At 37.2% G+C, this 25,142-nt stretch overlaps 1 protein-coding gene across 20 annotated transcripts in view; it reads left to right on the forward strand.

The window, feature by feature from the left end:
- Positions 1 to 25,142, forward strand: part of magi2a (membrane associated guanylate kinase, WW and PDZ domain containing 2a) — a 556,955-nt gene that overhangs the window by 452,135 nt on the left and 79,678 nt on the right. For 18 of the 20 annotated variants that reach the window (XM_073066607.1, XM_073066606.1, XM_073066590.1 and 15 more), the window contains 3 exons: positions 9,711 to 9,742; positions 21,948 to 22,137; positions 22,777 to 22,818. In XM_073066607.1, coding sequence (XP_072922708.1) covers positions 9,711 to 9,742; positions 21,948 to 22,137; positions 22,777 to 22,818 — 264 coding nt within the window. The remainder of the gene's footprint in view (positions 1 to 9,710; positions 9,743 to 21,947; positions 22,138 to 22,776; positions 22,819 to 25,142) is intronic. The other 2 variants (XM_073066598.1, XM_073066609.1) reach the window with 1 other exon arrangement.

Consider the following 25,142-nt stretch of genomic DNA (forward strand, 5'->3'; position numbering starts at 1 on the left):
AGATGAAATAAGGAACTGGTGCACTTGTCAAATGCTGCTGCTTATTTCAAACTCACCAACTGAAATATTTAGTAGTTGAAACTGACAAATCCTGATCCTCATAATTCTGGAACTGCCAGATCCTCATGTTAAGTAATAAAAGGAAGAAAAACAAGTAAAATGAGAGTATATATATTTTTTTAACTTGTGTCTTTTCTAGAAATACCTGCTTCATTACTGTTTAACCAATTTTGAATCAAATTACCTCATAAAGTTAATGCATTGTCAGGTAATTAACAGGGTTGTAACCACAATGCTCCCTATCTACCAGACAATAGCATTAAATTATTGTAATTTCCTTTAACCATGCAAGGATTAAAACATTTATTACATTGCGAAACAGCATACATTAAGCAAAGTACCAACACAGTGGAGACATTTTTTCAGCTCCATTAGAAATCAATTGTACAAGAAGTTAAAAATGAGTGCCTTCAATTGCTACTTCATTGCACCCTGCAGAAGGTTTCACCCTGCCTATTTTATGATGGTAGAAGCATGCACTCATTATTGCAAAGTGTGATTAATTTATACTAGTCTTTATTTTTTGTGGGGGGGGAATGTAGGTATCATTGTCGTCTCCAATTGCCCTTGAAATGATAATACAATTCCTCTGGTGAATGTACTCCAACAGTGCAATTAAGAATTTAATTTCAAGATTTAGGCCTGAAGGACTGTTGATATATTTCAAGTAAGGATGGTATGTGACTTCGAAGGAAACCATGCAGGTTGTAATGTTTCATGTACCTACCTGTGTTTTTCTTTGTGTTAAAGTTTATCAGTTAGAGATGACTTCCAGTCGGCAGCCAAACGGAGAAGCACAGAAATGCATTGATAGCCTCCCCACTACACTGGATTCTTTATAAAATATTTTCTCCTATACTCTCTGCCTGGTAACATTTGCAGTGCTTGGACAGTGAGGTCTGGTGTGACTTGGTCCTGTTAGGTATTGACTACCATGATAGGTGGAATAATACTCATTCAGTCTGCTCTCTCTCTCTCTCAAGTATTTCCTTTACCTCCAATTCAGTGAACTCTACAACCTTTTGCGGGAAGAGCACTGGGTAAAGTCTGTTGTTTTTCAAATATCAGTTTATAATTCCATTTTATGGTTCAATTTTTAGAACCATGTTTAATAAACCATGGGGGAATTGTTCTATCTCTCACTAAGCACAGTTTAGGAGTGCTGAATGCTTACCATTTCCTTTAAATAACAATAATGGAGTTGAAGACACTACGCCTGACAGGAAGTTGTACTATTGGATGATCATTGTTCTTAAGAACTTGCTGCTAGGTTCTCTAGCAGCTGTCTTGTGCATTGGGGGGTGGGGGGAGGGTACTCCAATGCCGGTTTTGTTTTAAGAACTCTTATAAGTCCTTGTTATACAGGATTTACTTCTGCCCTGTTTCTCTTTGTATTACACTTTTGTCTTAGAGCTGATACCCGAAAACGTGACACTGCTTATGCCTATCAACCTGTTACCCTTTTTAAAGGAGAATGGTTAATCCGTTAAATTTTGTAAGCTGGAATGTCAAGGGGCTGAATCATCCTGTTAAAAGAAGGAAAATGTTCTCACATCTCAAACAGTTTAACACAGCAATTGCATTTCTACAAGAAACACACATTCGCAGTTCTGATAATTCCCGTCTTAAGTCACGATGGGCGGGGCAGCACTTTCACTCCAATTTTCAGGCTAAAGCCGGTGGGGGGGGGGGTGGATTCTCATAAATCAAAACGTTCCCTTTGAGCTCCACAACACAATATCAGATACAAACGGCCATTTCGTCATTGTTTCAGGGAAATTATATAACACACTGGTAGTGTTGGCTAACATATATGCTCCTAACTCAGATGATGTGGACTTCTTTGAAAGTTTTTTTTCTGCGCTGCCTGATTTGAGTTCATACTCTCACATACTAAGTGGAGACTTCAACTGTTGGTTAGATCCAGTGCTGGATTGATTGTCTCCTGTTCCCCAAGTACTAAGCAAATCTGCCTCATTAATTCAGTCCTTCCTCTCCAACTATGGCATCTCTGATGCATGGCGCTTTCTCCACCCAAATAAGAGAGAATATTCTTTCTTCTCACACGTCCCAACACACCTTTTCTAGAATTGACTACTTTCTAATTGATAATCAGCTGTTCCTGTATTTATCAGAGCATAGTGATATCAGACTATGCTCCGGTTGTCCTGTCTATAATTCTTCCTGGCGTTCCTCAAATAAATAAGCACTGGCATTTTAATTCGACTTACTGTCAGATAATGACTTTGTAAAATTTATGGAGGACCAGATAATCTTTTTCCTTAATACCAATACGTCACCTGAAATCTCAAGCCTGGTTGTTTGAGACGCTTTGAAAGCATACCTCAGGGGTCAAATAATTTTTTACACTGCAAATATGAAAAGAAAGACCATGAAGAGCGACTTAACCTGGCCAATCAAATTAAAGAAATAGATCAACAATATGCTCAAATTAAAAATCCAGAGCTGTATAAAAAACGGGTGGCACTCCAAACTAAATTTGACCTTATTTCCACTCACCCAATTGAACGCCAAATCTTGAAGAGCAAGAGTCAGGTTCTATGTTCATGGTGACAAGTCTGGTAAATTTTTAGCCAACCAATTAAGGGGCTTCAAAGCCTAACAACGCATCACAAAAATTCGAATGGAAAATGGAAGCATCACCTCGAATCACTCTGAAATCAACGACACATTCAGCAACTTTTACTCCCTACTTTACATCTCTGAATCCCCAAATGTTAACATTTTGGTCGAGAATTTTTTAAATAGCTTAAATATCCCTATGCTCTCTGCTGATCTCAAAATGAGACTGAATGAGCCAATATCATTAGAGGTAATATCCTCAACCATCTCGTCACTGCAGACTGATGAATCTCCAGGACCCGATGGGTTCCCTGTAGAATTCTTTAAATCATTTTCGTCACTGTTCTCACCTCAACTAACCTTGGTTTTATCTGATTCGTTTAAACAAGGTAAACTGCCAGCATCATTTAATGAGGCATGCATCATTCTTCTAGCAAAGAGAGGCAAAGATCCAACAGAGCGCTTCTCATACAGCCCAGTCTCTGTGTTAAATGTTGATGGCAAAATCTTAGCTAAAGTTCTGGCCCGTAGATCGGAGAACATCCTACCCTCTATTATTTCTGAAAACCAAACCGCCTCCCCTTTTTTAACATACACTGTCTTTTAAATATCTTATATTCACCTTCAGTTGGGATTCCTGAATGTGTTATCTCCTTAGACGCAGAGAAAGCGTTCAACCATGTGGAATGGAATTTACCTCTTTGCTGTTTTAGAAAAATTTAATTTTGGACCAAGTTTCATCACGTGGATTAAACTGTTAAATTCGTGTCCCACTGCCTCTGTTGACCAACTCTCAGCAATCCCAACCTTTCAATCTCAAACATGGAACCACCAAGGATGCCCCTTAAGCCCGTTACTTTTAGATCTGGCCATAGAGCCATTGGCGATGGCATTCCGCAGTTGTGCGGATCTGATGGGGATTTGGAGGGAGGGAGTTGAGCACAAAGTCTCCCTTTATGCTGACGATATTTTACTTTTTATATCAAACCTGATCACCTCCTTACCCCCCATGTTCTCACTCCTTAACAAATAGTTAGCCTGTTTTCAGGATATAAACTTAATTTACACAAGAGCAAACTTTTTCCAATAAATGGAGAAGTACAAACGTCAGAGTTCCATAACCTCCCTTTTAAGGTAGTGAATAACCAATTTACTTACCTTGGCATCACAGTAACAAGTAAGCATCTTTTTGGAGAAAATTTCACTAATTTGTACAAAACAGAGCCTAGCACAGTATTCACCCTTGTCCATGTCCCTGATGGGCTGAATTAATGTTGTCAAAATGAACATCCTTCCTATATTCTTATACCTTTTTCAATCCACACTGATTTTCATTCCTAAAGTCGTCTTTGACTCGCTAGACTCAGTCATATCGTCCTGCTTATGGAAGGGCAAGCGTCCCCGACTGAATAAAATCCATCTACAAAAATCTAAAAGTGTTGGGGGCGTGGCTCTGCCCAATTTCCACTTATATTACTGGGCAGCTAACATACTGTATCTCGTCTTTTGGTCTCATTTCCACAACCAATCTGACTGCCCAATATGGGTGGCAAAAGAGCTGAACTCTATTAAGAATTTCTCTATTTCCGCACTTCTTGGATCCGCACTCCCTTTTCTTACGCCTAAACCAATTGCTAATCCTGTTATCTGGCACACCCTGAGAGTATGGGTTCAGTTCAGAAAGTGTAGTGGTCTCTATGGCTTCTCTCTTTCAAGTTCTATTCTACATAATCACCTCTTCCAGCCTTCTATACATGATCCAACAATTCAAGACTGGTATAGAAAGGGCATCAGGTGCTTTAAAGACAACTGCTTTGCATCATTTGAACAAATGTCTGCAAAGTTTAACTTACCCAACACTCATTTCTTCAGATACTTGCAAATTAGACATTTTATCAGCCCTCTGTTATCAAACTTCCCTGAGGCACCCGACACAAACATCGTTGATAAGTTTCTCTGCATGAATCCATTGCGCAAAGGTCTAATATCTACTATTTGTGACAAGCTAGCAGTTCTGAGGCGAGCCCCCCTTGACAAAATTAAAACTGCGTGGGAGCAAGATTTAAATTTTTCACTGTCAGACAATGTATGGGATTCAGTTCTCAAGTTAGTTAACTCAACCTCTTTATGTGCCTACCACAGCCTGTTACAGTTCAAGGTCGTACACAGGGCCCATATGTCTAAAACTAAATTATCTTGCATTTACCCAGTTGTTAATCCCTGCTGCAACAAATGCAGAAGGGCCGAGGCTTCCCTTATTCACATGTACTGGGCATGCCCTAGCTTGGAAAAATACTGGAGAGATGTTTTCCAAACTCTATCCCGAATACTTAATTACAACCTGGAACCTAACCCTTTGATTGCTCTTTTCAACACCTCCAGAGAGGGGGACACGCACCTAAGTCCAACCAAACGTTGCATACTGTCTTTTGCCTCTCTTTTGGCCAGGCGCGCTGTTGGAGGCATGCTGCCCCACTCATCCACGCTCAGTGGCTTAGGGACATCATGTCCAGTCTACACCATGAAAAGATCCATTATTCAACTCTTAATTCGGACATAAAGTTCCAAAAGGTGTGGGGACCCTTTCTTGAATATTTTCAGATTTCCCAGCCAAACTAAAGGTTTATCCCTTCTTCCTTTCCCCTGCACATAACTCCCTGACTTTCAGCATTCTCCAGTAAAATTCTACGAACTCTGACGTGTAAACATACAACAGTTTACATGTTAGGAAAATACACATTCTCTATACCAATGCAGCTCTGTGTGGATAAAGGTTCTGTTTAACCCTTTTTGCCAATGCAATGATGGCTTGGAGATGGGAATTGGGAGGGGTTGGTTGGGGCAGGGAGGGCAACCAAAGCATGATTGTACTATGGGTGCATCTCTTTCATAGATGTGAATTGTACATTTGTTAGGTACTGCACAAACCTCCTTTGTACTATGCTTTCTTGATTTAAAAAAACCAATAAATATATTGCTGAGAAAAAGAGGTTTATCAGTTAGAGAAATAATGTCTGAGTAACCTCTAGCAAGTAACTGCGATGCATTTTGTACTGCAGTCATAATGCACCTGTGGTGGAGGGAAATAGTTGATGGAGTGCCTGTAAGCAGACTTGTTTTGGCTGCACTCACACAGGCAAGTAGAGTATTCCATCTCAATGCTGACTTGTGCCCTGTAAATAATAAGATGGTTTTGGGGTGTCAGGTGTTGGGTCACTTACTGTCAGATACATGGCCTTGCACCTGCTTTATTATCTGGCTGTTCAGTTGAGTTTCTGTTCAATGATCTCCAGGAAACTGATAATGGAAGACTTGATAATGATAATGACATTAAATCTCAGCACAGAAGCAGGCCATTCAACCCAATTCATCCATAAAACTAATTTACTTGCGTGACCTAGCTCTGTTTGCCTGAATTGTACTCGTATCCCTCTACATCTTTCCCAAACATATGGCTATATAAAGATCTTTTAAATATTGTAATTCTACTCATAAGGTATAGGTTGTTGAAGAATGTCATGCCTGGTGCATACATGTTATAGATGTTTCCTTCCATTATCAGCCCATATCTAAACTTTGCCTTGGTCATGCTGGATGCGAGTATTTGCTGAGGAATTCCAAATGAAATTAAATATTGCAAAACTATCTGCAATCCAAATTTCTGATCTTGTGATGGTAGGAAATACATTGTTGAAATAACTGACAATGGCAGGGCCTCGGACCCTACCTTGAGAAACTCCTGAGGTAATATCCTGAAACCAATGGGGTGTTTCCTTCATGATACACATTCACGTCAGTTTGACCAGTGGTCCTTGATGCCACCCTCAGTCAAATGCTGCCCTGACGCTAACACAGATGGATTTCAGCTCTTTGGTCCATATTTGTAATAGCATCTAAGCTGAGTAGTTCTGGAGAAACCCCAGCTGGGCATTGGTGGACAGGTTATGGGTAAGTACTACTTGAAAACATTATTCATGACACCAGCCATTACTTTGTAAATGATTGAAATACCGGTACTCAGATTTAGTTTGCCTTGTTCCTTGCAGGCAGGACATTTGTGGAGTGCTTTCCCACATTATCAACTAGATATCAGCATTGAGGCCATGTCACTTACCATATTAATCTTGTAATAGATTATGATAGTTATTTACGTATCAGCTTGATCATGCAACCATTATTGCTGTATGAGAATGTTAGATTCTCGAACTAAGGGACATAGCCTCAAGATTCGGGGGAGTAAATTTAGGATGGACATGAGGAGGAACTGCTTTTCTCAGAGAATGATGAATCTGTGGAATTCTCTGCCTAATGAAACAGTGGAGGATACCTCAGTAAATATATTTAAACCAAGGTTGGATATATTTTTGCATAGTAGAGGAATTAAGGGTTATGGGGAAAAGGCAGGAACGTGGAGATGAGTCCATGGTCAGATCAGCGATGATCTTATTGAATGGTGGAGCGAGCTCGATGAGCCAGATGGCCGACTCCTGCTCCTATTTCTTATGTTCTTTTCAGAAACGTATTCCAACCTCAGATTTTTCTGTGGCCTGTGATACATAAAACATTACATTTTTCGCCAACCAATTCTTAAGGTTTCAAACATCTCTGAAAAACACCTAGTATATAAATTTCTCTGTTTTCCAAGAAAACATTTAAGGTGTATGGGAATTCAGAATTAATTAACATAACAAATACACTGTGGATACAGTACACCCTTTAAAGAATGAACAGAAACTAAAGCAACGCTGAGGTCATTTTCACCATCATTAATTCAAAGTTAACCTTGGTAGATCAGATTCCCTACGGTTATTCAGCTAGTTTCTGTGATCACAGTTGGAGCTGCATCAATATTTCAGGAAGCTGTTATGCAATTTTAAAATAGGATAATTTGAAGAAGAATCTAGTGCTCTCCTGGCATATCTGACGAATACACTCTTCTAACCCAAATGGATACAACTCCAATGCTCCTTGCACCCTGTATGGCCAATATACACTGCTCCACATTCACAGGGAATCCTGTAAACTTATACTTCAAGCCTCCCAACATAGAGCGGTTATTTCTACTTTGATTACACACGATGTTCCTACAGAATGGCTACAAGGCAAAGGAAATCAATCCTTAAAAGGGCCGACAGAAAAACCAGGAAACCTAACAATGAGGAGGAACCTGTCACTGCCACCTGTCTTCTGAATATTTCTACAGTTTCTGGAAGGATTGCCAAGATCCTGAAGAATTTACTACCATCCACAAACCCGTAAGGAAGCTCAAATCCCAGCCTATGTAGATCAGAGTTGACCTGGGACTCAGGATGGCTGGCATTTACAGAATTCCCCGTGTATGCGGAGCAGTGTATATTGGCACGGTGGAATCCTGCATCAAAGAGCAGAGGAGGTGCATGCATTTGGGTTGCTTGGAGAAATTGATGGTAGCAGAACATTACATTCGCAATGGCCATAGGATTGACTTTGACGACACAAAACTACTGTGCCACTCCAATGGCTTTTTGGACCACCTGGTGAAGGAAGCCACTGAAATAAGACTAGAGAATAAGAATTTTAACAAAGACGAAGTTCTCTCTCTAAGTAAAAACTGGAATTTGATTGTGAACAAGGTGGAACAGCAGAAACTGATTGGTTGAGGACTAACCAATCAGGAAGGATGGATGACAGGGGTATATATACCACCAAACTACATGTGCCTAGGCATCATCACTAATGAAGATGGCAGAGTTTGTCATCGAAACATCGGTTAAAATTGATATCTGTACCCGGCTGGAAGCTCGAGAAGAGTTTATTTGTCAGGATAATTTACTTTTGCAATAATTTCTTGGGACTTTTACAATGTAGATAAGACACAATGCATGGACTATTCCAAAATGGTCTTCCGGTATGATGGCAACATGACTGGTTGCCGTGGTTTCTACAGGGTCAACAATAGGTGCTACTGTTCTACTTATACGTACGTCTAGTGATTGCAAGATCCTGCTATACATTAAGAACTCAAAGGACTGCAGGTCTAAGCTATCAGCGAGTTGCTTGCTGGCAGAGATAATGAAGGAGCTGCACAATGTGTTGCTGCCTGATTCAACAGAAGCTCACAGTCAAATAACGAGTGGCTGTCGTGGTCGCTGTTCTTGGGATCGAAAGACCCCTTTGGACATTACAAGTTCAATTTTCTGATTTATTGGATGCGAGCAGGGGCGGATGGAGGGAACCGAGTCCTCGGTCTTATCAAGATCTGGGCCTGAAGCCACGGTGTTGCCTGTTTGCAGCCGCCCTGAGTGACAGGACGAAGCTGTTGCACTTCACCAGGGGCTGTGTGGCACAGTGTCCACAACAGAGTCGGAACTGCCCTTCCCAGGGTTTCACTCGGTAGAAGAAGCTCCGTTTTGACCAACTACAGATTTATTTTAGCATCATTCGATGGACTCAGGCCTCAGGCAGCAAGGTCGATAGCTTTTCAGCTGCCAGAGAGGCGTCTGCGCCATTGTATTCTATCGGGAGTGGGGGCGCCACAGCACAGTTACAGTGACTGAAGATTTAAAATGGATTGAGGGGTCTGGACTCAAAGCCATGGTGTCACCCAGTGGGCATCAGGGACCAGTTGACAGATAATATCGGTGGGCTGGAGGGTCTGGACTATAAATATATATAGGCATATTCTGTGTCGTTGTATTCTTACTGATATTCTTTGTGGGTTTGTTGACTTGTATGATTCAGGCTGCAGCATTGCAGGTGGGAGGAGGGGGGAGGCGGACCTCGAAACTCTTATTACACGATTGTGATCCTGTGTGTGACTGTTGGTAATGTGTCTTTGCATCTTTACCTGTAGTAACCCTGTCCTGTTTGGCTGTATTCATGAGTATTACACATATGGTTAAATGACAGTTGAACTTGAATTGAAAAGTGCAAGATGTCTGGAAATTCTGGGATGATTGTGTTAAATTAATGCAGATATTTACATCAATCATGCAGCTATAATGACTATGATCAGTATTTAATGATAATATCTATTCATTGTAGACAACCTTTCAAACACATTTTTCCCTCTTCTGGTTCCTTTGCAGGCTTGTTTTCACCTTGGAAGAGTTCAAAACATGTAAGTATTATTTTGGTTCAAGTAAGCTTAACAATGCTTCTTTTAATTGATCCAATTCCTACTGTCAACTGAAACAACTTGAGTCTAAGTACAATATATTGATTACTTATTTACTTATTTTCACTGCTGCATTAACCCTGGTTGGATTCCTTACAAAGAAAAGTAATGAAGTTTGACAAAAAATGTTAGAAGCAGTACTATTGCAATTTGCATGCAGAATCATGCTCTAAACTGGGACCTGTTCAGTTCTCAAAGAACTAAGCTCAGTTGAATGCAGCTTCTGACAGTTTGTTGCAGACCAATCAGAAAAAGATATCAGCTTTATGACAGCCAGAAACCAGCAAAACACAATTTGTCTGTCTTGAAAGAGAGAGATTACATGTCAGCAAAGAGCCTTTAATAAAAGAGGTTTGCCATTCTTATTAGTGAGATAAATGCCAGGACAGAGGTCTGTAATGCCAGGAGACCTTTATAGATCACCATAAGAAGTTTCTGGTAGGAGATATTAACAACTCTAGTCTTCATGTCTGATAGCTCCCCGAGTCAAACAATGACAAATAACACGTGCCCACGAGATATGTCAGTGTGAACTGCATACTGCTAAAAACAGATGTAGTGAGCAATTTCAGTGAATTGATTTGGGATCGTTCCAGTGATGTGTAATGGTCAATGTGGGAAGTCCTGCAAACGATGATGTGGGGGCTTATTTTATGTCATCTGGGCTGCCTCAGTTGATTATCAGTGTACTAAGTGGACATTCACAATTTGAATGAAGAAAGGACCTCTATGCTTGAGTGGTGCCCATAATTTATTAGAAGGCTCCTAGATGTGAAAAGCATCTCCTTGTTAGGGAGTCATTAATTGTTCCTGCGTTCAAAGCCTTTCTCCTCAGCTTTGCTGGACGATAAAGCTGATGGTGTTCAAGGACTTACCCCTGGTTCACCTGTTCATCATGTCTCTCTAGCTCTAGGTCTATATGTTTCTCTTCCTCCATGAAGTCTTGAGATCACATAGACTTAATCACACATGTAAAACAATAGCATTTTACAGAACAATTCTGGTACCTACATGACTCTCAATGTAATATTGCTCAGCACTGTTTTGGGAGTATGAATTAGGATCTGGAGGGAATCCTTATCCCCCAAATTTCATCTCTCTGGAAACTACAGGCCTTGAAAATTTTATGCCAGTTCATTCTTCCAGAGGATTGGTGCATCATGTGTGCTTCTCAGAAATATGGCATTGAACATGCAGAAGATCCTCTGATAATTTACATTCCCTTGAACACTGAGGAAGAGGAAATCTTTGTTGTTGATAAAAGGGGTTAGGTTGTAGATAGCAGTCTTTGTCTGCACATGAATCTAATCACTGTCTGTCTGCATTTCTGGGAAGTTAGCAATGCTAACTAATCCTATTGTCCAAGAAGCCATTTCATTGTCACTAAAATAAAAACATATTAATTCATCTCTGTACAAATGCAATGGCTGAGTAAACTCTGATTTTATAGTTTGCAATCAGTGCAATTTCACCTAGGTTTTGTGCAAATTCTGCATAAAAGAGTTGCAGATAATCAATCCAATTTATAGACATTCCAATAATGTATCATAATTTCATTATCTGTTTCTGAAATTTGGTCCAAGTTATTCTAAACAAAAAGTAATCTCCATGAAAAGATTAGGTTAGTTTAAATTAATGATTTTATTTTTGTTAAAATGTTTGCAGTCTGCTTGGAACTGCCAACTTTCGTGTATGTAAATGCCAGGAATTCAAGACTATTACACAAATGTGTAAAAAAAACAAGAAAGTTGCAAGCTTCTGCACAGTTGATTATTACTATAATTCTGTATTTTTTCCATCTTTTTTTATAGCTAATGCAAGGTTAATTCTAGTGAGACGTACATAGTAAATGGCAAGGTCCTTGGGCTTGTTGATGTACAATGAGAACTTGGGGCACTAGCGACATGAAAGTGAAAACAGAAATGGTTGAGGTAGTAAAGAAGTCATATGCCAAGCTTGTTATCATAAGCCAATGCATTGAGTACAAGAGTTGAGATGTCATACTGGAGTTGTACACAACTTCGTGTACACACTTAGAGTATTGTGTACAGCCCTGGTTGTCACACTATAGGGAGGATGTGGTAGCAATAGAGACACTTCAGAAAAGATTGCCAGGATATTGCTTGGAATGGACGGCTGTAAGAAGAGATTGGTTGTGTTTATCCTTGCTGAAGGTAGCCTTATAGAAGTTTATATTATGATGGGCATAAACAAGGATAGGTAGTCAGAATCATTTTTCCATGGGTGGGAGTGGTTGAACTAGAGGATACAAGTCTAAGGTGAGGGAATAATTTAAAGGAGATCTGAAGGTAATTTTTTCATATAAAGGGTGGCAAATATCTGGAGTGGGCGGCCAGAGGAGGTGGTGGAGGCAGGTGCAATTGGTGTTTTAAAGGCTTTTGAATAGGAAATGCATAGGGGGACCACGAGCCAAATGTGTGAATAAGTGATTAGTTTACATAGGCATCACTGTCAGCAAAGTCAAGGCAAGCAAAGGGGCCCATTTTTGTTATCTAGGTTTCTATGATTATTAAAAGGTGGATCAAGGATTGCTGAGCATTACTGTTTTTGGTTCTGTTTGTTCTGTTTAAGGTAAGCATTTGCTGTCCATTCCAAACACTGGATGAATATTTCCTTGGCCAATTCTGAGGAAGTTAAGAGTTATTGAGACATTGGATTAGTTAAGGATGGCAGGTTTCCTTTATTAAGGACATTGCAAAACAAACTACAATTCGGTAATTTCATATTCTTCATTGGTAATATAAAGCTGTTTTCAGATTCCAGATACATTTATTTAATTACCCTCTGCATCTATGGTTCTCCACACCAATTTGCACTCTTACCACAATAACTCAGCACTAACACAATGAGAATCACACACATAACAGAATTATGTAAAACTGTCATTATCCTTCTAATGTTGTGATTCTGTAATCTGCATCAGTTCCAGTTGCCATGTAGTACACACTGACCAGATATGGGCAATTCATTGCTGCAAACTCTTGCCAATTAAACACGCCAACTGGTGTCAGAGGATGTGCAGCAAGACCCTGGATCCCAGGGAATATGAGGCTAAGGCCAGGGACTATGAGGTGGGAGAAAAAATAAGAATAATGGGGAGTAATCCTTTCCATTATCCAAAGTCTCATCTGTCTACTAAGCAGAGGATCAGGCATTGTTCGTGTGGGATATGTGCGACTCCATAATAGAGGGGTGCTTCTTATGATAAAACTTGCAAGATCATAGTCCCAGACCCTCTTCATGCTGCCAAAATGTCACAGCAATAATCACAGGCTGCTTAGTTATCTTGATTGCTTGCTTTACCTGCATGCTAGCCTTTAGTAAACCATGCATTAAGAACTATGTTCATTGTAGCCTCATCATGCTTTCTTCTCAATTTATTTTCCTGTGTATCTTTGTGTCATCAGCAATTTGAACAACCCTGCCTTCATCCAAATCATTTATATAAATTGTGGAAAGTTGAGACTCCAGCATCAATTCACATAATCTTGCCAAATGTCTTATGGAAATGTGATTTCATTAACTGTTCCCCTTTATCCACAATGAACAATACATCATGTCAAACCTCCTCCGTGCAGTGAACTCTGTAAAATCTTAGAGTGTAGAACCCATTTCATTTATTTTAGAAACACAAGAAATTCTTGCAATGCTGAAAATCCAAAGCAACACACACAAAATGATGGAGGAACTCAGCAGGTCAGGCAGTATATGTGGAAATGAATAAGCAGTCGACATTTTGGGCCGAGACCTTCTTCAGAACCATTTATTGATTCTTTGCAGAAAAGTGTTTGCATAGAAAAAGAATTGCATTTACTTATACTTATCTTTTAGCACCTGAAAGACTTAATACTTTTTAAAGTATATTGAGTCCAATAAACTCATGAAGCATTAGGTTCAGATAAAATTAATTTAGACAAAATTAAATTAATTATTGCGTGGTACATTGTTGAATGCCTTTTGTAAAGTGCATGTATGCATCAACCTTATCAAAGAATTCAACCAAGATAATCAAATGCATTTGCTTTTAACAAATCTGTACTGACATTTATTTATTAACCTATTTTATTGCTTAAAAGGATACTAATTCAGCTATAGTCATTTGCACTAACCACATTTAAAACAGTGCGTGACCATTTATGTTTCTTTTAACTGTAAATAAGACAACAACGCACCAAAAATATTAGACAACAAAGCACAACTGTCTTTTAAGATGAAAGAAAGCTTAGAGAATAGTCACTTGGACAGGCACACACTCTAATTTCTATTCCCCTCCCCATGCTACTGAATAGAGTGGCACTGGATGTTCTTTGTTGTAGTGAACGAGAAATTACATGATGCCGGAAATCACCAGTCACTGCTGACTAATATAGTGCATACAGATAATGGTAATCTTACCACTACATAACATATCAGTCAGTGCTCATAAATCCTATAATCAATTGTATCCAAGTCTCAGTTTAGGAATTCCATTTTTCTGGACATATAAAATATTAAAAATTTATTGTAAAAGTAACCCATTAAAATAGATGTACAGTGAATGATGAAGTAACATTTCTCTATGCTTGTATGTAATTATAGTATGTATTCTATTCAACAACTTTTACAAGATTAATGTTTTGCTAAATTGTAAATAAAATGTATAAGATGTTTAGTATAATTTGTTACAATCAAAAGCCAGGAGAAAATAAGATCAGAGTTTTTACATTTTGGTCTGTATCAAGATCGATTTAAGTGTTAAGCTGGTGGCCATGAAAGAAATAAAATAAAATTCCATGTTTTTATCAAAAATCAGAAAATATTGGATAGTTCCGTTTGCCCAGAGATACAATGTTAATTAATTCAATTACAAGCGTCAAAGCATTGCACCGGCAAGTAGTTTGATTCGGTATTTTTCATCAGATGCATTTTGCATCTGCCATATGGTGATGTTATTACAAAGGTCAAAGTCATTCCCACAGGAAATGAGTGAAGAGAAGATAATCAGATTTAGTGTCACCCCTTTGGTCATTACCAAATCTTGAATTCAAAACATTTTTCTGCTTTTCACATTGCTCTCTGTCGACTCTGACAACTTTCATAAAGCCTAGCCAGCACCTGGCTAAGCTTTTCATTTGTTAGGGGGGCCTAAAACGATGGACAATAAAACAAGCTACTGATTAGTCGATTCAGTGAAAATTCTATCCTGCTAGTTATGCATGCTTTGTTTTAACAAATCTCTGCAAACTTTCTCCAAGGATAATTCTGTCCCTGATTATTACTTCTAGGATCTTCCCTACCAATATTAAACTTACTGGTCTGTAATTACTGGGTGAATCTATATCATTATTTGAACAAAGATAAAACATTTGCAATTTTCCAGACCACAGGCATTAATCCTTTAATCTGTTGACGTTTGAAGGTGAAGGATTATAATCAGCACTTCTCTAATTCCCTATTCACAGTATCTTAAAATGCATCCCACCTGGAAGAGATGATACTTCCGCTTTAAGTGCCACTACCCTTTCTAGTACTTCCTTTTTTAGCAATTCTTAGCACATCCAATATCTCTTTCTTTCTTTCTTTTTCAATCTTTTTATTATTGTTATTAATATCAACAAAATAAAATTGATACATAGATAATGGGATTACAAACATACACATTTCAACTGAACATGAAAGAATACATAAGCAATGATTACAGTATAAATGAGTATTCCCAAATCATGGACGATACAATATACAAATAAACAAGGCAAACCTAGGTCTATCATAGTATATATATTTTTTTAAAACAGAAAAAAGAAAAAGAAAAAAAATTATGCAAAAGAAAACTAATCTAATAATCTAATAACTAATAAAGAAAAAAAATGGGAAAAAAGGGCTGTTTATAATATCTCACAAAAATACAAAATCATCAGTGTTGTCAACTCCGATCCTCTCAACATATATAAAATAGGAAAAACTGGAAAAACAAATAGGCTTGGAACAGGGTCATATTACATCATATGAAAATATTGAATAAATAGTCTCCATATCTTTTCAAATTTAATAGAAGTATCAAATACAACACTTCTAATTTTTTCTAAATTTAGACATAACATAGTTTGAGAAAGCCAATGAAATATGGTAGGAGGATTAATTTCTTTCCAATTCAACAAAATAGATCTTCTAGCTATTAATGTAAGAAATGCAATCATTCGACAAGCAGAAGAGGATAAATGGAGTGAGTCCATCATTGGTAAGCCAAAAATTGCAGTAATAGGATGTGGTTGTAAATCAATGTTCAATACCGTAAAAATAACATCAAAAATATCTTTCCAATATTTTTTCAAAAGCGGACACGACCAGTACATATGAGTTAAAGACGCTATCTCAGAATGACATCTGTCACAAATAGGATTTATATAGGAATAAAAACAAGCCAATTTATCCTTGGACATATGAGCCCTGTGCACAACTTTAAACTGTATTAATGAATGTTTAGCACATATAGATGATGTATTAACTAATTGAAGAATTTTATCCCAATTCTCAATAGGGATAGTAAGGTTAAGTTCTCTTTCCCAATCATTTTTAGTCTTATAAAAGGGCTCTGAACGTATCTTCATAATTATATTGTAAAGTTTTGATATTAGTCCTTTCTGAAAAGGATTTAGTTCAAACAAATTCTCCAAAATACCTGAAGACACAAAATTTGGAAAAGTAAGAAGTACAGTATTTAAGAAATTCCTAATCTGTAAATATCTAAAAAAATGAAATCTAGGCAAATTATATTTATTAGATAATTGCTCAAAAGACATAAAACAATTATCCAAAAATAAATCGGAAAATCGTAGTAATCCTTTAGTCTTCCAAGCTGAATAAGCTTGGTCTATAATAGAAGCATAAAAAAAGCAATTGGATACAATAGGAATATTTAAAACAAACTGAGTCAACCCAAAAAATTTCCGAAATTGAAACCATATACGTAAAGTATGTTTAACTATCGGGTTGTCAATTCGTTTCGGCAATTTAGAAAGAGCAAAGGGAAGAGAAGTCCCTAAAATAGAACCCAATGCAAATCCTTGTACAGATTTAATTTCCAGGTTCACCCAATGAGGGCTAAAAGATATATCCCAATCCTTTAACCAACATATCAAATATCGGATATTAACTGCCCAATAATAAAATCTAAAATTAGGCAATGCCAATCCACCTTTCTTCCTTGCCTTCTGTAAATAAATTTTACCTAACCTAGGATTTTTATTCTGCCATATATATGAGGAAATTTTTGAATCAACATTAGCAAAAAAAGATTTCGGAATAAAAATAGGTACCGCTTGAACTATATATAAAAACTTGGGTAAAATAACCATCTTAATAGCATTAATCCGACCTATCAGAGATAAAGATAGTGGTGACCACTTAGTAAACAAACATTTAATCTGATTGATTAAGGGTAAAAAATTAACCTTAAATAAGTCTTTATAGTTTTTTGTGATTTTAATCCCTAAATAAATAAAAGAGTCATTAACTAATTTAAAAGGTAAATTTCCATAAATTGGAACCTGTCTATTTAAAGGAAACAATTCACTCTTATTAAGATTTAATTTATACCCAGAAAAATCACTAAATTGAGCCAACAATGATAAAACTGCAGGAATGGATTTCTCAGGATCAGAAATAAATAATAATAAATCATCTGCATATAATGATAACTTATGTATATCTGTCCCACGATTAATGCCAAAAATGTTCTGTGATTCTCTGATAGCAATTGTCATGGGTTCTAAAACAATATCAAATAATAATGGACTAAGAGGACAGCCTTGTCTAGTACCCCGAAATAAACGAAAAAAGGGAGATCTTTGATTGTTAGTAAGCACCGAGGCGACTGGAGTATGATAAATCAATTTAATCCAAGAAATGAATGTCGGACTAAAATTAAACTTCTCAAGCACATTAAATAAGTATGGCCATTCAACTCTATCAAATGCTTTCTCCGCATCTAATGAAATGACACATTCTGAAGTGCTGTGTGAAGGAGTATAAACAATATTCAATAATCTCCTAACATTGAAAAAAGAATGGCGATTTTTAATAAAACCGGTTTGATCTTCCGAAATAATCTGGGGTAATACCTTCTCCAGCCTGGATGTCAGTAACTTGGAAAAGATCTTGGAATCTACATTCAATAAAGATATTGGTCTATAGGATGCACAGTCAGTAGGGTCTTTATCTTTCTTCAATATTAAAGAAATGGAAGCTCTATAAAAAGATTGTGGCAAATTGCCCAATCTAATTGCTTCTTCAAAAACCCTGCATAACCAAGGAGAAAGAGTAGCGGAAAAACATTTTTAAAATTCTACTGTATACCCATCTGGACCTGGTGCTTTCCCAGAATTCATAGAGGAAATAACCCCTTTAATTTCTGCATCAGTAATAGGAGTTTCTAATATTGAAAGATCATCTGATGATAATTTTGGAAAATTCAATTTCCCAAGAAAATCACGCATGGTATTACGATCATGAGGGAATTTGGAATGATACAGGGAGGTATAAAAATCTTGAAATGATTTATTTATCTCATCATGGTTAACTGTCAGATCCCCATTCTGCTGACGGATCTTAGTAATTTGATGTTTAACCAAAGCATTCTTCAATTGACTAGCTAACAGTTTACCCGATTTATTACTATGTATATAAAAATCAGATCTGGTTTTCATTAATTGATTTTCAATCGAAGATGTAAGTAATAAACTATGTTCCGTTTGAAGTTCAACCCTTTGTTTGTAAAGCTCCTTAATAGGAGTAATCGAATATTTCTTGTCAATCTCTTTAATTTTATCAACCAATAAAAGAGTTTCCTTCTTGATGCGTTTTCTCAGACCAACAGAGTAGGAGATAATCTGTCCACGTATATATGCTTTAAAATTGTCCCAAAGTGTTCCGCAAGAAATATCATCCATGGAATTAGTTGAAAAGAAGAAATCGATCTGTTCCTTCATAAATTTAATAAAATCCGGATCTTGCAGTAAGGTAGAATCAAATCGCCATTGTCTAGCACTAGAAGCTGTATCCATAAATTTAATAGAAAGTTTTAATGGAGCATGGTCAGAGATGGCTATAATATCATAATTACAACCAATTACCGATGGAATAAAACAAGAGTCAATAAAAAAATAATCAATTCTCGAGTAGGAATGATAAACATGTGAGAAAAATGAAAACTCTTTGTCCTTAGAATGCCGAAATCTCCAAATATCAAAAATTCCATTATCAGTCAAAAAAGAGTTAATACAAGCGGCCGACTTATTAGGTAAAGTCTGAGTAGATATAGATTTGTCCATCAAAGGATTTAAACAACAATTAAAGTCACCACCCATTATTAACTTATATTCATTTAGATGAGGTAGAGAAGTAAATAAGGACTTTAAAAAATCGGGACAATCCACATTTGGAGCATAAACATTAACCATAGCAACCTTTTTGTTAAAAAGTAAGCCAGTAATTAACAAAAATCTACCATTCGAATCCGAAAAGATATCATGTTGGACAAATGCAATAGAGGAGTCAATAAAAATTGAAATTCCCTTTACTTTGGCATTCGAATTCGAATGATACTGTTGACCCCTCCAAAACCTAAAAAAGCGATAATTGTCCTCTTTCCTCACATGAGTTTCTTGTACAAAAATAATATGAGCATTAAGTCTTTGGAATACTTTGAAAATCTTTTTCCGTTTAATCGGATGGTTTAAGCCATTAGTATTCCAAGAGACAAAATTAATGGTCTGAGCCATATTTCTGAAATCAACCCTTTGGTATATAAAGGGTTAACCAAATTATGAACTCATGCACCCGGAAGAGGAACAAAAATAAGGGGCGGACCCAGAAGTGACGACATTGCGGACATTTTTGTAGTTTAAAATCAGCCCAAATGAAAAAACTAAAAAAAACTGATAAAAGAAACATAAGATTTAGAAAAAGACCTCCCACCCCCCACCCCAGAGGGAAAAAAAAGACCACCCCAGTCAGGGATAGGCTGGGAAAAAGAAAAGATGAAACTAAATCTACCCCCATATCAGCAGAAGACAACTCCGTATATAAAGGATAAAAAAAATCCACCCAAACTCTAAAGAAATAATAATCACTATACTAAAACCAAACTACTTAATATAATTGGTAGTAAAAAAAAACAAAAAGAGTATAATCACTAGTAACTTATAAATTGAGTTAAAACCCAAACAAACCAAAAAAAAATTTAAACTGTGATAAGAGATGCATTATAGGAAGAAGACGAAAGAAAATAAAATGGCAAAATCAAACAAAAGCCAAAAATATTTTAGAGAGGAAACCGCCATCTTAGTAAAAAAAAAATCCACCTTCGAAGGATTAATAATAATGACCAAAGATAAAGTACAGTGGTTGAAGTAAGAAAAATAAAAAGATTAGCATGTCGAGAAAAAAAAACTTTAACTAGAGTATAAAATATAGAGTAAACCTACACCAATAGCCAGAAACAAAATCTGGTTTTGGAAATAAAACCATCTTGCACGATCAAGATCACTCATTTATTTGAAATGAGTGTCCGTAGCAGTAGGGAAGTTCTCATTCAGAAAGCTTCTCGCTTCAGATGTAGAAAGAAAAACTCGCCGTGGTGCATTCGGAAGCAATATTCTGAACTTCGCTGGGTATAAGAGCACAGGTTTTAGATTTTTCTCATAAAATTCAGACATCAGAGGTTTAAAAAGAAGCCTTGCCTTCATTACTTCTGGACTAAAATCTTCTACTAAACGAAAATTGTGATCTTGAAATTTGACTATCCCTACATGCCGAGCCACACGAATAAGTTGCTCTTTAACATGCACATAGTGAAATCGGACAATTACAACCGGTGGTTTAGCTGAAGCACTTGGTGATCGAGGCATAATTCTGTGAGCGCGATCGAGTAACGGAGGACTGTCTGGGAATACAGAAGGGAACGCATCCTTTAAAAGTTGAGCAAAGTACTTCGAGGGGTCCCCTTGTTCAATACCTTCCAGGAGACCAAGTATGCGTAGGTTCTGTCTTCTGGACTGATTCTCAAAGTCGACACTCTTGGCTTTAAGTGTTTCCACCTGTTTAACCATCGAAAGTAAGTTCTGCTCCAGTTTTTCAATTATCAAATCTCGCTTCCGAGCGTCTTCTTGCAGAGTTGCAATTAGAACTTGCTGCTGGTTAACTACTGAATCCGTCTTATCCATATAATCTTGAAAAGCCTTTATATCTTGTTTAAAAAATTTGTCGTTGTTCTTCAGATTTTTGATTTAAAACCTCTAATAACATTTCATAAGTCAATTCAGTGCCCTTAGGATCAGTCGTCTTCTTCTTCCCGTTCCCGTTAGGATCCTTCCCGAGTTCTTGCCCTTTAGATCTAAGAGCCATTTCTGTATTCCTTTCTTCAAAAATTCACAATAAACTCTTAAAGGTAAGTCCAAAAAAGTAACAAGAATCTTTGATGTAGGTAAAAATAAGTTAAATAAGGGTGATCATAGGTTAAAAAAAGTAAAGGTTATGGAGCGAATCTGAAACAGTGCTCACTCCATGAGCGTCTCCTGCTGACTCCTCCAATATCTCAATTACATTTTCCTTTGTTGTGTCCCGGCAATATTATATTCATTATTGAAGACTTAAGTAAGGTATCATTTAATACCTCAACTATATCATTTGCTTCCAGGACTAAAACTTCCTCTTTGGTCTTTGACCTGACCTAATTGCTCCTTATAACATTTCCTTTCCTGTTCGCATATCTAAAGGATATTTTTTTTGTTTTCTCTTTTTACATTTGCTACCAATATTTTCTTATGCTCACTCTTTACCATTCTTATTTTATATTTTCTTTTCCTGAAATTCATGTAGTCAGCCCAGCTATGAAGATCCATTGAAGAGATGAGGTGAAGTAAGGTGGGAAATTGAATGGAATTCAATGGCTTGCTAGTCTTAATAGCTTGTTTAGTATTGTAAAATTGTGTGTATTTTGGTATAAGTGACAGCACTTGAATGAGTTGTGATTGAATGTTTGGCACCATTTAACCATTAGTGTGAGCAAGAATCTGTATCCAGTTTGAGTGAAAATAGACAGTATTGAAAACATGAGGTGCAAATATTTTTAACACTTTCTTTATTTCAGGCATTAGATAGATGGGAGAATCAAGGCAGTCCTCGAGCAAACTTCCCAGCACAACCCCTACCACAGAGTCTGCCCTTCCAACAACATGTCCACAGGGCTTCTTTCCCCGATTCTTCTGAAGGATTTGATCAAAGGAAACCTGACCCATATGAAGTATATGAGAAATCGAGAGCTCTCTATGAGAGTAGGCGTAAGTGAAGTCTTTGCCTTTTATTCCCAGTGGGAAATAAGCGGGTTAATGACTACCTTCCAACAGGTAGTAATATTTTCTGGTGCCACATAATTTATAAAGAGATTACACATACAATAACATTTTGAGTTCAATTGATTTCCAGTTTGACATTCAGCAATATATATGTACTGTACATAACAAGCGAAAATCTGCAGATGCTGGGAAATCCAAGCAATACACACATATGCTCCTTTGTTTAAAATTTTGATTTAATTGAAACATTCAGGTACTTATTAATAGGTTCATGCATAAGTGGTATTGAATGCAACTTTAGCCTCTCTAGATGGTGGGAATAAAAGATGAATATTTTAAAAAATATATTAAATTTACTTTTGTTAGAATTAGCAGTAAAATCAGATTTTTTTATCAGCCCTATGTGTAGATTTTTCGAATCAGTTTTATTTTCCATATTTGGGTGGAATGTGGAATAATTTTCTTACAATCTCAATCTTGATATATGTAGTAGATTTCCTAAAACAATTTCTAAATAGGCCTTTGGTTAAAGCTTATGAAGAGTAATTTTGAATAACTATGGGCAACATGAAATGTCTCCAAATGAATACATAGTTTTGTTTAACTCCACATTTTCCTGTACAGAGCAAATACCACCAAGGACTGCATATCGGGCTGATTCTTCCGGCAAGTACTTTAGCATTCATCATTCTATGGTTTCTATCTAATTCCCCATTTGTTTGGATATTGTGTTTGTCTAATCAGTCGTCTAGTTGCAGCCAACTATTTCTGCATGATCATTTTCTTTCTCCTGTTATCTTTTATTCTAACACTGACAGGTCTGAAGCATTGTAAATAACAGCAGCTAGAAAGAGAGAGGCTTTAACTAATCATTTGGTTCATTGGCTCAGATTTCATTCCCATTTGATGAAAAGCTTGAGTTTTCCACAATGACTTAATGAGGCAGTAGGAAAGTTGCTGCCTATGCACATGGTATACCAGAATCACAAATCCAGTGTCTGGCAGACACCATATTCAAAAAGTAATGAAATGTGTGGGAATTTTGCCAGTTCACAATTGTCATGTAGTGGAACTGCCAACATCTTTCCCCTAGGCTGGAGGTCTGCTGTACCAGACAAGGTTTCACTGTTGGAAACACACAAAATTTCTTGCGATATCTGTATTTAGCAGATCATAGGTCTGAGCAGTTTTGTTTGAAGTAAATGGAAGTGCCAATTTCATTGATTCTGGAATTCAGAAGATTGGCTGCAACCTGTATGTGATGCTGTATTGAGCACATTGGTAATGAACATTTCAAAACTCACCAGATTGCTTTGTTTGGAACAGGCATGTACTTAATAGTTTAGTGAAACATCCTCAAACCCTGTACATGTATTACAAGAACTTGCCATCAATAAAACTGGAATGTGTATTTACAAGATCTGGACTATATTTTTACATTTATTTCTCTCATTTTTTGAGCTGGTTTGCCTATTACAGTTAGTAAACTAAAATCAGATGTCTTGTACTACACTACTATTATGTAAGCAGCATCATGCTATATATTTATGTGTCCAAAATTTAGTAGCTGTCAGTTTCTCAAAGAGATTAAAGAGCATTTAATTTAGGTTTGTGTAGATCAGTCAACATATGAGGTAGTGGAGGTGAATGCATTCATCATAACAGTGCTATGTGGTCACAAGCATATCATCAGTAAATGAGCACTTTCTGCTGTTTACATGATTTATTGTGCAATTTACAATTTGAATTGCTCATGTTTGCACAGCCAACCTGTTACACATCATAACTCTAAAACATAAACAAATCAAAAGAAAAACACAGAGCCAGGAAATGTGTACTTTTACTTTTGTGAGGTGCTTAAAGAATGCTTAATCAAACAATATGTTTACAACATTACTGAAATATTAAATACACAACACAACACTCCTCCTTAGCTGGAGTTAGCTACAAACTCCAACTCAATATAGAATGCATCTCAACTCAAATATGTAATGTATTGCTCTTTAGTCATTCTTGTGTATGTATATATATATATAACAGAACTACTATATAAGCATCCACAGCAGAGTAAATTTTAAATTTTACATTCTCCTATTCAGGCCTAAGGGTTTAATAGCTGTGGAGAATTTCTTACTCTGTGGAATAATGTCTTTCCTGACGAGGGGAGTCACTCTGCTTGGCAGGTGAGACTTGTGGCTGTGAATCAATCTGCGGTTTTGGGTCCTCCTCTGTGGTAGTTGCAGGACTTGACTCTGGAACTGCAGGAAGTGGTTCTAACAGCTCTGGACACCTTTCTTCTCTAACTTTGCTTTCCTCAGCTGGTCGATGCCGTGTCTCCAGATGATATCAGGCACAATCTCCACTGTGTAGGAGAGTGGTCAAGTTCTGTCCTTAATCTTTCCAAGTACCCACTTTGTAGCCCCTTACCAGGACTATTTGTCCAGGAGTGAAACATTGAACCTCCTTGTTTAAGGAGCCCTCACTTTCTCTCAGTTGTTTGTCCTGCATACTACTTCTGAGACTGAGTGTGAGGAGATCCAAGCATGAGTACAAGTTGGCTATGTAGTCTGCTGCATTCCAGTGTACAAGGAGAAGACTGGCAAGCTTCTGATTTAGCGTCGTTGTAGTGAGTTCTGCTGACATTGCTCGCAGTGCATTCTTTAAACTCTGGGCAAAACTTTCTGCCAAGCCATTTGTATTTGGGTGGCACTGTGCCAATGGAATATATTTTATTCCATTCATTATCAGGAATGACTGAAACTGTTCCACAAGAAACAGTGGTGCATTGTCACTGACTAAGTGTTCTGGAACAGTAGTATTTGAGAAGAGACTTCTCAACACATCAACAGTGTATGAAACTGTAGTGGAGGCTGTTGCGAATATTTCTGGCCACTCTGTAGCTCAAGAAATTTGGGCATGTGAATGTTCTAGCAAAATCTACATGAATCCTCTGCCAGGATAATGCAAGCCATACCAAGGGATAGAGGGGC

This window comes from Hemitrygon akajei, chromosome 14 (assembly GCF_048418815.1).
Source record: "Hemitrygon akajei chromosome 14, sHemAka1.3, whole genome shotgun sequence".
Taxonomy (NCBI): Eukaryota; Metazoa; Chordata; class Chondrichthyes; order Myliobatiformes; family Dasyatidae; genus Hemitrygon; species Hemitrygon akajei.